The sequence below is a fragment of the Rana temporaria genome, chromosome 4 (assembly GCF_905171775.1).
Source record: "Rana temporaria chromosome 4, aRanTem1.1, whole genome shotgun sequence".
In the NCBI taxonomy this organism is placed as follows: Eukaryota; Metazoa; Chordata; class Amphibia; order Anura; family Ranidae; genus Rana; species Rana temporaria.
Window position 1 is genome coordinate 330,695,746 of NC_053492.1, and position 15,660 is coordinate 330,711,405.

At 45.4% G+C, this 15,660-nt stretch overlaps 1 protein-coding gene across 2 annotated transcripts in view; it reads left to right on the top strand.

Annotated features, from left to right (window-relative positions):
* MPC1 (mitochondrial pyruvate carrier 1) overlaps positions 1–15,660 on the top strand; it is a 130,312-nt gene that overhangs the window by 77,013 nt on the left and 37,639 nt on the right. Inside the window, exon 4 of one of the 2 annotated variants that reach the window (XM_040350721.1) lies at positions 14,255–14,391. In XM_040350721.1, the coding sequence (XP_040206655.1) occupies positions 14,255–14,391 (137 nt within the window). Of the gene's footprint in view, positions 1–14,254; positions 14,392–15,660 lie in introns of those variants that run through there. The other variant, XM_040350720.1, reaches the window with a different exon arrangement.

Consider the following 15,660-nt stretch of genomic DNA (forward strand, 5'->3'; position numbering starts at 1 on the left):
GAACTGGGCACAGCATGCTCCAGTGAAAGTTACTACAGACGCCAGTCTGTGGGGCTGGGGTGTGCACTCTCAGGGAGCCTGGTTGCCAGAGTAGGCAGGTCGCTCCTCAAATTTCAGAGAACTACTATCTGTGGGGAAAGCTCTCTTGGCTCTACAAGAGGGTCGGTTCAAAAGACCTATTTTTTTTTTTTTTTTTCAGACAATGCCACTACGGTGGCGTACCTGAACAAGCAAGGGGGCACTCGTTCGGAGTATCTTCTAACGCTATCACAGCAGATTCTGTCCTGGGCAGAAATCAATGTCTCAATCGGAGCAGTCCACATCAGGGGTTCAGAGAATACGCTGGTGGACTATCTGAGCAAAGTGAACGTCAGTTCCAGCTGTTGGCAGTTGCATCACTGCACGTTCCAGGAGATTGTGCTTAGATGGGGCCTTCATGCAGTGGATCTTTTTGTCTCCAGTCTCAACAGAAAGCTGCCAGCCTTTTTCTCACTGGAGAGAAAGATGCGGTCCTTGGGGACAGATGCTCTCTCCTTCCCGTGGGATTTCACTCTGGCCTACGCTTCCCTCCTTTTCCCTCCTACCCCTGGTAGTTCGTAAAATTATTCAGGATTGGGCAGAAGTGGTTCTGATTTGCCCCCTGGTGGCCCAGGAGGAGTTGATTTTTCTCTCTGAAGACCATCTCTGTGGATCTTCCCTGGCCCCTACCAGATCGGAAGGATCTACTCTCAGGGACCAGTATTGCATCCAAACCCTCAGACCTTCCATTTGACGGCCTGAAGCCTGAGCGGTGCATCTTACAGTGGAGAGGGTGTTCAGAGAAAGTTATTCAAACTATTCTGCACAGCCGCAAGTTGGTAACTAGAAGAAATCTATGAGAAAGTTTGAAAAACTTTAAACCTGGCAAAGGAATTCTGGTTTAGATTCATTTTCCACTCCCTGTATATTGGATTTTTTGTACAAGGGAGTGGAGAAAGGTCTGTCGGCACCCTTAGCGTTCAGGTTGCGGCCCTGTCTGTGTTTTCAGACCAGTGGCTAGCGGAAGATCCTTTAGTCAGAAGGTTCCTTTCAGCCAGATCTAGACATGCTCCCAGGATCGTCAAACATGTGCCTCCTTGGGATCTATCATTGGTGTTAAATGCTCTAACAAGGGATCCTTTTGAGCCTTTTGCATGAAGCTTCCCTGAAATGTATTTACTTAGATTTCCTTCCTTTTAGCTATTACGTCAGGGAGAACGATTTCTAATCTACAATACCTTTCCTGTAAATGCTTCCTGAGGATTCTAGAGGACAGGGTAGTGATTAGACCTGATCCTATATTTAACCAAAGTATCTTCTAACTTTCATAGGTCCCAGGAAGTAGTCCTGCCTAGTTTCTGTACCTCTCCCAAAAATGCGGAGGAGGAAAGCTTTAGTATTTTATTTAGACGTAAACAGATGTCTTCTACTTTACCTAGAGAAATCCAGTGGGTTTAGGAGTTCTTCCCAGCTGTTTGTATTGTTCAGTGGCCCCAAGAAAGGGTCCAAAGCATCTAAAAGCTCTGTTGCTAGATGGATTAGAGAAGCTTTTTGCGAAGCTTACAAAGCGTCGGGTCGTTTCTCTCCTTCTAGAATTGGGGCCTATTCTACGAGATCCATGGCTACGTCATGGGCAGAAAGAGCGGGGGCATCATGGGAAGAGATTTCTAAAGCTGCCGTCTGGTCGTCCTCTCATGCATATGACAAACATTATAGAGTTCAGACGCTTTCCAGCCAGGACCTCTCCTTTGGTAGGCAAGTGCTTCAGGCGGTTGTCCCTCCCTAAGGTTTAGTATCTTGCTTATCCTCTCAAGTAGCTGTCTTGGAAGGTCGGGGGAACCCCATTCTTACCGGTAACGGTATTTCCAGGACAGAGTCTATATTCGCACCCTATTTTACTTTCACCTAGTGGTGTTGTGTTTTCCTCTGCCAAGTGCACCTTGGTGGATTTTTACTTGATCTTCTAAACAACTGAGGGTCAGAGGAAAGGGATGGGGCCTTTTTTTTTTTTTTAAAGTGTACTTTGCGCATGCACTCGAGAGAGGGGCCGGAATGCAGGAGTTGGGAGTAGGCAGGCCTCCCCCAGAGGCAATCTGCCACCTTTCTCCATGCCCCGGGTTGCAATGGCGGGTGTGTGAGGGGGTCCTCCCACATAGCCCGCCCTACCTGCTCCGCTTTGAAGCCCAACTGGGCAGAGGGACTCCCTTTAAGGGAGTGAGAGGATCTAGCCCGCTCAACCAGCCCTGTTAGTCCTTCTCCTCTCTTTTTAGAGACCGCATTGGTCAAAGTGCGTGCATGTTAACCCAATTTCGAGTGCGTGTAAGTGTGGTGTTTTTTGTGGGAGGGGGGGTGGGCGTACTAAGCGCAGGCTTACCTCGCATTGCACACCCACCGGGAGCCGGGCTGAGACCACCAAACTCTATTCACATGTAGCCGAGACCGGGATCCGAACCCCTAGCTGCAGAGGTGAATGGCTTGTCAGCGCAGGGCCTTTTTAAATTGTATCTGATTTGTGTTTCCTGTGGAGTGCAGAGCCAATCGTCTCTCGTAGCTGTCCTAGAAGGTTCCTGGAAATACTGTTACCGGTAAGATGAACAGGGGTTTTCTTTTTCGTACATCACGGGACACTGAGTGGGGCTATTTATTCCTTACTGGGTTATTCTCCATCTCCAGGTGAATGGACACTGGTAGACCAAAGGTCCTTGGACAGGAAGTGATCCCCTATATAACTGTGACGGGAGTCGCTTTTGGGCACAGGGTGACTAAGAAAATATATCTTAGATTACTTAAAATGGGACAGTAATATTTATTCACAATTAGAAAAACTGAATACCTCCTGGATTGTTGGGATTTTTAAGGCAACAAAAATGTATGTGACAACTAGGGTCACATACATTTTTGTTGCCTTAAAAATCCCACCAATCCAGAGGTATACAGTTTTTCTAATTGATACAAGGGATGATGGCAACTACATGCCACTATACATGAGCTACTTTTTCCATATTTATTCACAATATCTCCCAGGATCTATGTAAATACTATTCTTGGTGGTTTGATTCTGAACTCAACATGTTAATTGAAAGAGCTATCACATTGGCCTCTGTACAATGTAGGAGACTGGCTTACTCCTACTGGAGCCTGCTATTGTGAGAATATGTCCTGTGTTTAAACTTTTATGATAATGTATCATCTACTGTGTGAAGCTTGGTGACAACAAGTCCAGAGGTCGACCGATTCATCGGCTGGCCGATATTCGGTCATTTTGGAGAAATCGGCAACGGCCGATTTTATTATCCAAATGTGGCCGATATTTAACATATCTGCATCAGCAGAGTGTGGAGAAGGAACATGGGGTTCCTCCTCCCTTCTCCACACTGTCTGCAGAGCAGCGCCGTGTTTGTGAAACACTAAGGAGAGAGACAAGGGAGCTGTCATTGGCACGGTCTGATGTCGGGGTGGGCGGGATTCAGCTGTCCAACACCAGCCAATGGGATGAGATCATTGGCTGGATAGCTGCTGGGGCCCGCCCACCTCCAACATCACAATGAATCTGAGCCCCTCTCCCTCCAGCACCATGTGAAACTGTATGGAGAGAGAGAGAGAGTTTCACACAGCTACATTACGGGCTGTGAAACCTGCCAGTGCCATCTGCTAATGCCAACTAGTGCCACCTGCCAATGCCAACCAGTGCCATCTGCCAGTGCCAATTAGTGCCACCTGCCAGTGTCACCTTAATGCCACGTGCCAATCAGTGACATCTGCCAGTACCACCTGCCAATGCCAACTAGTGCCATCCAGTACCATTCAGTGCCACCTGCCAATCAGTGCCATCTGCTAGTGCCAATTAGTTCCATCCAGTGCAACCTGCCAGTGCCAATTAGTGCCACCCGCCAATCGGTGGCACTTGCCAGTGTCACCTGTAAGTGCCACGCGCCAGTGGCACCTATCAGTGCCACCTGCCAAAAAAAAAAAAAATCGGCCTAAAATATCGGCCGCAAAAATCAGCATCATTTATCGATTTCTAAATATCGGCATCAGCCAGGGAGAAACCCATATCGGTCAAGTTATTGAGATATCAACATAACAGTAATTATTTATTAAAATATCATGAAATATAGGAATCACATGATGTGATTCCTATATTTCATGATATTTTAATAATGAACATTACTGTTATGTTATCTCAATAACTTGGCTCCGCTATAATCCCACTACTCTTCCCTCCTATACATTATTTCATTGGGATGAGGTGCGCCTTTTCTGCCTTTTTTTTTTTTTTTTTAACTACATGGATCCTCTCCACTTTTTGTATTGGAATTGACATGGATTGTTTTTAGGATTTGCATCATTAATTTACAGAACATCTTTGAAGATTGTGTGTGTTTGTTTTTTTTATATATATATATATATATATATATATATATATATATAATATATATATAATATATATATAATATATATATATCTCAAACAAATAGGACAAAATAACAGAAAAAGAAATGTGCATAACCATTTACCCCCCTAAAGTCAATACTTTGTAGAGCCACCTTTTGCTGCTATCACAGCTCCAAGTCACTTTGAATAAGTCTCCTCTATGAGCTTGACACTGGGATTTTTGCCCATTGCTCCTTGCAAAACTGCTCCAACTCATTCAAGTTGGATGGTTTGCACTCGTTACATAGTTAGTCAGGTTGAAAAAAGACACAAGTCCATCCATTTCAACCACAAAAAAATAAACAAACAAAATAAAAAAACACAATACAATCCCATACACCCAACTCCATACCCACAGTTGATCCAGAGGAAGGCAAAAAACCCCAGCAGAGCATGATCCAATTTGCTACAGCAGGGGAAAAAATTCCATCCTGATCCCCCGAGAGGCAATCGGATTTACCCTGGATCAACTTTACCTACAAATCTTAGTACTCAGTTATTTTATGTACATTTAGGAAAGAATCCAGGCCTTTCTTAAAGCAATCTACTGAGCTGGCCAGAACCACCTCTGGAGGGAGTCTGTTCCACATTTTCACAGCTCTTACTGTGAAAAAACCTTTCCGTATTTGGAGGTGAAATCTCTTTTCCTCTAGACGTAAAGAGTGCCCCCTTGTCCTCAGTGTTGACCGTAAAGTGAATAACTCAACACCAAGTACACTGTATGGACCTCTTATATATTTGTACATGTTGATCATATCCCCCCTAATTCTCCTCTTCTCAAGAGTGAATAGATTTAGTTCTTATCTTTCCTCATAGCTGAGCTCCTCCATGCCTCTTATCAGTTTGGTTGCTCTTCTCTGCACTTTCTCCAGTTCTCCGATATCCTTTTTGAGAACTGGTGCCCAAAACTGAACTGCATATTCCAGATGAGGTCTTACTAATGATTTGTACAGGGGCAAAATTATATCTCTGTCTCTGGAGTCCATACCTCTCTTAATTCAAGAAAGGACTTTGCTCGCTTTGGAAACCGCAGCTTGGCATTGCATGTTATTACTTGTGAACAGCAATCTTTAAGTCTGACCACAGATTTTCTATTGGATTTGACTAGGCCATTCCAACACATTTACATGTTTACCCTTAAACCACAGTGTTGCTTTAGCAGTGTGTTTGCAGTCATTGTCCTGCTGGAAGGTGAACCTCTGTCCTAGCCTCAAATCACACATGGAGTGGTACAGGTTTTGCTCAAGAATATTCCTGTATTTAGCACCATTCATCTTTCCCTCAACTCTGACCAGTTTCCCAGTCCTGACTGCTTAAAAACATTCCCAAAGCATGATGCTGCTTCCACCATGTTTCACTGTGGGGATGGTGGTCTTTGGGTGGTGTGTTGGGTTTGCGCCAAACATAACGTTTTCTTTGGCCAAAAATTTCAATTTTAGTCTCATCAGACCAGAGCTATTTTTAGCAGCGCTTTACCATCAATTTTGCGGTGCTATTTGGCGCTTTGCCGGCGGTATAGCCGCGGTGCCCATTGATTTCAATGGGCAGGAGCGGTATACACACCGCTCCAAAAGATGCTGCCAGCAGGACTTTTTTTTGCCGTCCTGCTAGCGCACCGCTCCAGTGTAAAAAGCCCTTGGGGCTTTTAAAATGGAGAGACAGCAGCGGCTGTTTCAGGTCGCTTTGCAGGTGCTATTTTTTGCGTTGTATCACCTGCAAAGCCACCCAGTGTGAAAGGGGTCTTGCCGAAACTACGATTTTTTTTTATTTATTTTTTTTAAACTTACGATTGAGTACCACCAAAAGAAAGCTCTATTTGTGTGAAGAAAATAACACTCTTATTGGTTAAAGGGGTGGTTCCCCCCTAAAAAAAAATTCTAAATACATTTGGAAGACTGCTTACACTGTGGGTAGGCTGGCTTTTTTTTTTTTCGTACATACCTCGATATCGCCGTTTCATCCCTCGGCTTCCGGGTATGAGTCTTGCTGGACCTAGTTGATTGACGTTCCTCCGACCGGCGCATACTGCGCGTCACGACTTTCCGACAGAAGCCGAACGTCATTGCGCAGGCGCCGTATAGTCTGCTCTATACGGCGCCTGCGCAGCGACGTTCGGCTTCTTTCGGAAAGTCGTGACGTCAAGTATGCGTCGGTCGGAGGAACGTCGATCAACTAGGAACGTCCAGCCCCACAAGACTCTTACCCGGAAGCCGAGGGATGAAACGGCGATATCAAGGTATGTACGGAGAAAAAAAAAAAAAAAGCCAGCCTACCTGCAGTGTAAGCAGTCTTCCGAATGTATTGTTAATTTTTTTTTTTTTAGGGGGAACCTCCACTTTTAGGCTCCATTCACATCTAGGCGGACGAAATCGCGGCGTTTTGTCCCGCGAATAGCGGCGTTTTGTACCGTGATTTGCGGCGACAAAACGCCGCGATTGTCCGCCTGGATGTGCCCCTAGGATGTGCCCCTCTATGGAGATGGTCCCCGAACGCCGCCTGGAAAAAAAGGTCCGGGACCTTTTTTCAGGCGACAGGCGTTCGGTGTGGAGATGTGAACCATCTCCATAGAGGGCAATGTGTTTCCAACCCTCTGGCGGCAGCGGCGTCACACTACAGGCGACAAAACGCCTAGGTGTGAATGGGGGACTAAGTGTTCCATGACCGCGTAATTGTGATTCAAAGTGCGACAGCGCTGAATGCTGAGAATTGGCCTGAGTGGGAAGGGGATAAAAGTGGCCAGTATTGAAGTGGTTACGTTTCAGGAAAATGCCTCAGTGACCATGGAATGCATAAACACCGATATTTTGTCCAAGAATGGATAATTTGTTCTAAAAATAAAAAATGTAATCCAATACCTTGGTGCTATTTAAATCCGACACATTTTGATCATGTTCATTACATTTTGGAAGATTTGAATTGTAGTTTGCTGGGCAAGTAATGTTGTAACGGCATTATATGCAGGTGACCGATCGTGCCGAAGGCCCAGTCCTGTTCAGGGTTGGTTTTTCCATTTTGACATAGATGGCCTCTTTCATGCAATTTTTTGGTGAACCAGCTGCTGCCTTTTTGTCCAAAAAGGAAATTTCTGTCCCTTTATCCTGGTAAGGCTGCATTCACACCTGTGCGTTTTCAGGTGTTTTATAAACTAACAACGCTCAACAAGCAAAATCCAATTCTTTTCAATGGCACCTGTTCACATCTGAGTGCTTTGTCACCTGAAGGAAAACGCCTAAAAACTACCTTTTTAAAGGGGTTGTAAAGGTTTGTATTTTTTCACCTTAATGCGTCCAATGCATTAGGGTGAAAAAACACCTGGCAATGACAGCCCCCCCGTTCACTTACCAGAGCCCTTTCACCTGCTGTGCGCGTCCCCCGGTGTCCTCTTCACAGATGTGTAGATATATTCGCCAGCACACCAAGGATCGTTTTAAAAACGTCCAAAAAAAATTTATTGCATAGAAACGATCACGAAAAAAGCAACGTTTCGAAGTCGCACAGGACCTATTCGTCAGGCAAGTGATCACTTGCCTGACGAAGAGGTCCTGTTGACTTTGAAACGTTGCTTTTTTTGTGATCGTTTCTATGCAATAAAAAAAATTTGGACGTTTTTAAAAAAGATCCTTGGTGTGCTGGCGAATATATCTACATGTTTGCTTTTCCAGTTCCCAGCTGGTGATCGCTTCGGCACCCACTTTTCTCATTGGCCACTCTCCATGAAGGTGTGCAATTGGAATATTTTTGAGACTCTTCTCCAGAGTCTGGACGTTTATTGGATAGATTGGAAAGATTGATGGCAGTGCGGCTGTTAATAACATCCAATGACTCGGCCACTGGGGGGCGGGACCGAGTCATACACGCTGTGTCTATGGACGTAGCGTGTATGACAGGGAGCGTGCCCACAAGCTTAACCCCCTTGGGAGAGGGCTTCCCAGAGGGGGGTTGGCTATTGCAGGGAAGAGCCAAAACGGCCAAACGTATCGCACAGTGGGGGCAAGTATGACATGTTTGTTTGTATGGGGTTGTTGTGTTTTTTTTTTTTTTTCAATCACTTTAAGTTAAAAAAAAAAAAAAACATGAGCTGCTTTGGGGAAGATTACAGGCATTTTTCTGCTTTTTACATTGGTGACCTGTACAAAATCGCACACGACTTTGAAAATCTCAAATGTGAATGCAGCCTAAAGGTTTCCATCTGTTTTAAAATTGTTTCTCTTTCCGTCCATGGACGGACACAGCTTCCTTAAATCTTGACTTCTGGGTTATGTTCCGTCTATTGGGAGAGGACTAGGCAGACATGTTAGATATTTAAATACATGTAACTTTAACAGAGTTGTACAGCCCCGCTCAGGGGACGGTGCCTTCGGTCATAACCCCTCACCCTGCAGCCAGCAGCTGTTTTTTTTCTCCCTAGTAGAGAAGGACCTGGCTCCCTTTGGGCCCAGAGTCCTGATGAAATTTTTACTTTTTTTTATTTTATTAAATGTTTTGATCCTGAGATCTACTATCAACTGCTGGCTGGGAGACAGGCTGGATAATATAGATCCTGGTAGTCTACCCAGTCCGTCCATCGAGCGTGAGAAGACCTTAGCTACGTGCTGGGTCGGCCACGACATGCCCCGTTTGCTCCAGGTATGGCCGGTGAGCTCTATGCTCTGGGGTTCACATATGACTGGGCTGCTGTTGTCACAGTGGACCATGGCCGACAGCCACTCCATACTGCTCGGCTGTGGGTCTGTCAGAAACGCACCAGCAAGTCCATGCATGGATGGGTAAGTAAGGTTCCTCCTGTTTCGACAGGTTAGAACAGCTGGGCATTCCTGGGGGGTCTTCTGTCCTCCCTTTCCTCTCCCCTCCTCCCCTTGCGGGGGCCTGCTGCGTATACCTGTAGGGGGACTCCATATCCTGCTTGGGGGCTGTGGAGGCGTCTGTCCGCTCTCTGTGGGGGGTGGTATGTCACTTGGAAGCCTCCGCTCGACGTCTCTACGGCCTTCTCGTCCACCTCCGTGTGCTTGGGCGCCATTTTGGGTTGCACCGGCGCCATTTTCGTGTTTTATTTCAACATTGAAATTTCCCATTGGCGGCCATTTTGTCGTCGCCGCGCTGTGGCGCAGGTCTTCATTGCGGGTGACCATTTTCTTGTAGCCCGTGCCCTTTTCTCTGAGGCCATTTTGGAGTGTTTTTTTCTCTGTATGGCTTGGCCTCTAGTGCTGGATTGCTTCCTGTATGGCGCGAATAGCGCAAATCACCTCAGAGTACCTTAGTCACAAGCTGTGTGTGGAGGCAGAGCGGACGACCGCGCTGAGCAGGCTCTTGCTGGGTGGTGAGTTCCCTGGGTAACCCCCCCCCCCCCCCCCTGGTCAGTGCAGCAAGGAGGGTGGAATTTTTTTTGTGCAAAGTGCCTTGACTTTGTCCCTAGGGCTGTCGGTGGGTCAGCATTGAGTCAGAAGTTGACGTTTCTTCCCCTGACATTCCATAGGCAGCAACTGATGCCCCTGCACCTGCGGTTCACATGGATACATTGTCGGCAGTCCTGGAGTCGTTTATTGCCAGGGTGGAAGCGGCGTAAGGGGGGGGGGTAAAAAAGCAACCCCCGCCATCTCCTGGGGAATGCTCTGACTCACTCTGGCCTCGCTGCAGCACAGGACCCCTGTTCTGGAGTGTCAGAGGATGCGGAGCACTTGTGGGAGCACTTACCAACGTAGTAAGGGACACCCTTAACCACTTAAGGACCGCCTCCTGCACATATACTTCGGCAGAATGACACGGCTGGGCACATCCACGTACAGGTACGTCCTGTACTAGTACCCAGCCGTGGGCTCCCGCGACCCGAAGCTCCGGGGCCGCGGGACTCGTGGACACGATCGCCGCTGGAGTCCCGCGCTCGGTCCCCGGAGCTGAAGAATGGGGAGAGCCGTGTGTAAACACGGCTTCCCCGTTCTTCACTGTGGCGGCAGCATCGATCGTGTCATCCCTTTTTATAGGGGGACAAAATCGAGGACGTCACACGTAGAGCCACACCCCCCTACAGTTGTAAATACACTTCAGGTTCCTACATAACCCCATCAGCGCCCCCTGTGGTTAACTCCCAAACTGCAACTGTCATTTTCACAATAAACAATGCATTTTTTGCTGTGAAAATGACAATGGTCCCAAAAATGTGCCAAAATTGTCCGAAGTGTCCGCCATAATGTCGCAGTCACGAAAAAAATCGCCATTAGTATTAAAAAAAAATTTTTTTTTATAAAAATGCAATAAAACTATCCCCTATTTTTGTAAACGCTATAAATTTTGCGCAAACCCAACCGATAAACGCTTTATTGCGATTTTGGTTAAAAAAAAAAATAGGTAGATTACGTATCGGCCTAACCTGAGGAATTATTTTTTTTTTTTTTATAAATATTTTTGGGGGATATTTATTATAGCAAAAAATAAAAAATATATTGAATATTTTTCAAAATTGACGCTCTATTTTTTGTTTATAGCGCGAAAAATAAAAACCGCAGAGGTGATCAAATACCACCAAAAGAATGCTCTATTTGTGGGGAAAAAAAAGACGTCAATTTTGTTTGGGAGCCACGTCGCATGACCACGTAATTGTCAGTTAAAGTGACGCAGTGCCGAATCGCAAAAAGGGCCTGGTCTTTTACCTGCATTTTGGTCCGGGTCTTAAGTGGTTAAAGGAGTTGTAAATAAAAAAATAAAAATTATGCTGAAATGTTTACAGGGTATAGAGACATAATAGTTGACTGATTCCTTTTAAAAACAATTAAAAATAGATAAAAATCAATCATATAATGTACCTGTAGTTTCTAGTTTAGTTTTTGCATGTTTTGCTCTCTGCTGTACAGAGCATACTGAGCAGTGATGGTTTGGAAAACGAAACTGATCCAAAGGGGAGTTACTGTGGGGTTTTAGACACAGTAATCACACCTCCTTGAAGTTAGTGACCACAGAGAGAAAGCTCCCAGCACTGTGGTTATCAGGAAACAGACAACCAGGAAGTGTGGAGATCAGAGAAGAATTACAGCAACTTGAGAGCAAAAACGAACAATGAGGACATGAAAACAGCACTGCATTAAAGTAAAGGAAGCTATTAAGATAAAAAAAAATCCTTTACAAACCCTTTTAAGCTAGAGGATACAGCTGGGACATCCACTGAGGGGTCGGTACTTTTTGAGTCTCTCAAACCGGTCCACGCTTTTAGGTTTTTCCTTTTTATGAAACTGTTTTTTTTGACAAGTTCTTGGATAAGGAATGGGAACGGCCGCAGAGGTCCTTTGTGGTCTCGCATAGTGGCCTGTTACCCATTTGAAGAGCGCCTTTTGAAAAAAAAGGGCTTTGCCCCCGGTCGTTGATCCCCCCCCCCCCCCCCCCTCTGTATCGAGGTTGCACAAGGTAACCACTATTCTGGTAGAGGGGACCCCTGCTTTTAAGGACCCTACTGATAGAAGGTCCGAAACGGTGAGTCGTTCGATGTTCACCATGCTGGGGTCAACATTGCGGCCAATAATGACTGCGACTTTGGTGTCACTGGAAGGGCTGTTTGAAGGAAAGAGCCTTCCACATATGATGTCACAGGCGCGGCACCTCCCCTCTTCCCGCCCGCTGTTTAAATTAACGATCCTTCCACCAGTGTAGCAGCGGGCAGGAAGAGGGGAGGTGCCACCCCTGTGACGTCACTCGTAGGATCGCAACTTTAAACAGTTGGCGGGAAGAGGGGAGGTGCCGCGCGGCGCCTCGGCTTCTCTTGTTTATAAAAAAAAACGGCGTTTACACTGCGGCCTGCGGGCCGGATAAAACGCACAAGCGGGCCGGATGTGACCCACGGGCCGGGGGTTTGGAGACCCCTGCCCTAGAGAATAAAATGGCGGTCGTTGCAATACTTCCTGTCGCACCGTATTTGCGCAGCGGTCTTACAAGCGCAATTTTTTGGGGAAAAATATACTTTTTTAATTAAATAAGACAGCAGTAAAGTTAGCCCAATTTTTTTTTTTATAATGTTACGAGTAAATTGATACCGAACATGTCACGCTTCAAAATTGCTTCCGCTCGTTGAATGGCGACAAACGTTTACCCTTTTAAAATCTCCATAGGCGACGTTTAAAAAAATTCTATAGGTTGCATGTTTTGAGTTAGAGGAGGTATAGGGCTAGAATTATTGCTCTCGCTCTACCAATTGCGGCGATGCCTCACGTGTGGTTTGAATACCATTTTCATATGCGGGTGCTACTCACATATGCGTTCGCCTCTGCGTGCGAGCTCGGCGCGCGTTTTCTGGCTCCTAACTTTTTTTTTTTTAACTGGCTCCTAGATTCCAAGCAAATTTGTCAAACCGTGGTTTCGGCTTTTCACCTAAATGAGGACATTGACCCTTGTGTCCTCAGCCGTCACTTTCCAGAGAGGCTGCGCTAAATACTTTAGACATGGTACGTGCTCTGCGGGTGTACCTGTCTGCTACGGCTCCGTTCTGGAGGTCAGACTCGCTGTTTGTGTCGCTGACTGGTCCACAGAAGGGCCTGGCGGTCTCGTCGGCCACCATTTCTCAGTGGATCAGGCAGACTGTCATCCAGGCCTATGCCTCCTTTTCCTGTTACGGCGCATTCGACCAGGGCAATTGGTGCCTCCTGGGCTTCCGACATCAAGCGTTCGTTCACACTTTCTCCAAATTTTACAAGGTTGATGCGAGTGCATCTTCGGATGCTTGCTTTGGCCCGCAAGGTTTTGCAGTTGGCTGTTTGAGGTTGCAACTCCTCCGTTGAGGAGCTCTGTTTGGGATGAAGTTAGTTTTGATTGCTGTTCCCACCCCTAGTTTTATTTGACACTGCTTGGGGAGAACCCACAAGTCGAGATTTAAAGCGGGGGTTCACCCTATCGACAGGAAAAAAAAAATTTTTTTATCTTTTACCTTTAAATCAGGCACTGTAGCGCGAGCTACAGTATGCCTGTCCCGAATTTTTTCCCCCCATACTCACCTTGTAGTCGTCCATCGAAGATACCGGGGAATGGGCGTGCCTCTGGAGACGGAGGATGATTGACGGCCGGCTCTGGCGCGTCACGCTTCTCCGGAAATAGCCGAAATAGGCTTGGTCTTCACGACGCGTGCGCATAGCCTGTGCGCACGCGCCGTGAAGAGCCGAGACCTACTCCGGCTGTCTTCGGGGAGAGTGACGTGCCAGGGCCGGCCGTCAATCATCCTCCCTCTCCATAGGCACGCCCATTCCCCGCGGGAGCCGGAATCTACGATGGACGACTACGAGGTGAGTACGGGGTTAAAAAAATCGGGACAGGCATACTGTAGCTCGCGCTACAATGCCTGTCTCGATGGTAACATCATGGGATTGTGGGTGAACTACCGCTTTAAGGAAGCTGTGTCCGTCATGGACGAAAAGAGAAAATAGGATTTTTTTTGTACTCGCCGTAAAATACTTTACTCTGTCATCCATTGACCGACACAGCACCCACCCCTCCTTTTTAAGTTTTTACTGCTTTTTGATGAACTGACCTGCTGGCTGCAGGGTGAGGGGTTATGACCCCTGGGCGGGGCTGTTCAACTTTGTTAAAGTTGTATTTAAATCTCTAACATGTCTGCCTAGTCCTCTCCTAATAGACGAAACAACCCAGAAGTCAAGATTTAAGGAAGCTGTGTCCGTCCATGAACGACAGAAGGATTTTTTAGATGGCTGAACATACTAACTAAAACAGATTCAATAATAAAATAGAGAAGGTGACAGATTTTCAATAGACTTTTTTGGGTTATATTCATATGGTGCATTTGTTAATGACATGCATATTACTTGCCTTTCAGCTCTCACCTGCTATTCATTGCTGTTCATGAGATTTGCTTATAAGGTGCAGCCCAGAAACTGGCTTCTGTTTGCATGTCACTTTACCAATGAAGGAGCTCAACTCATTCAAGGAGCACGGCTTATCAAATACAAGTAAGTGTATTCTTCATTGTGTTAAATTGTTCCCTCTACTGATAATGACCAGGGAAGAGTTGTTTTTGTGTGCTTAATATAATGGTAAATGGTATATGTGAGCATATATATATGTGTATGTGTGTATATGTATGTGTATGTATGTATGTGTGTGTGTGTGTGTGTATATATATATATATATATATATATATATATATATATATACTTTTTTTTTTTAGGGCTGTTACTGATCAAAATTTTTCTGTTCGGTTTAATTTGTATTTATTTATTAATCGACTAATTTCGATTAATTATAACGCACATACAGATCCAACTACTTTTAGCTGATCTCCTTGCAGGCTGATTCCCAGTGCAGCTACCAACCCATGGAAAAATGGATAGCAGGATACAAAAACACACAAAGGCAGCACTCGATGGGAATAGCATTAACACTTTTATAGTCTTCAAGTAGGTAACCAAATAAATATTGCACTGGAGATAAAATCGATGTAGCTACATAAACTGTAAAAATGGTGCGAGTAATACCAAACAGTACCAAAAGCAGTCATAAAAACATGTAGCTAAGTATGATACTGGTATAAAAATATGTACAACGATACCACTGCTGAATCCAGATGAGGAGAGGTTAACATCAGTCCGTCGGCATGTAGATGTCCCACGAAGGGAACTATCACAACTCCCAGTGGATGGCTGTAGAATCCCAGGTTGATAGAGGGAAGTGTAACAGCCCTTGCGTGTGGCAGAGTAAGGTCCTGCCGGCATGCAGATATGAAGGCACAGCAAAGGAGCCCTTCAGATGGACATGGCAGGCCCCGCCGGTGTCTGTGACGTGACCGGATCTCCCTGAAGGCCCGGAAGCCAGCGGAGAGGTGAGAACCAATCAAAAGAATTTTGATCGATCCAAAAAATGTAAGATTAATCGGTGAATTAATAGTTAATTTCCACAGCCTATATATATATATATATATATATATATATATATATATATATATATATTATTTATTTAAGGCAGGTGTGAATAAATTATGTAAATTAAGAATGCTTTCATAAATAGAAGGGTTAAGTTTATTTTTTTAATTAACTTTTGCACAGTACTTTGTATGTATAGAGTGGGTACGGAAAGTATTCAGACCCCCTTAAATTTTTCACGCTTTGTTATATTGCAGCGATTTGCTAAAATCATTTAAGTTCATTTTTTTTTCTCATTAATGTACACACAGCACCCCATATTGACAGAAAAACACAGAATTGTTGGCATTTTTTCAGATTTATT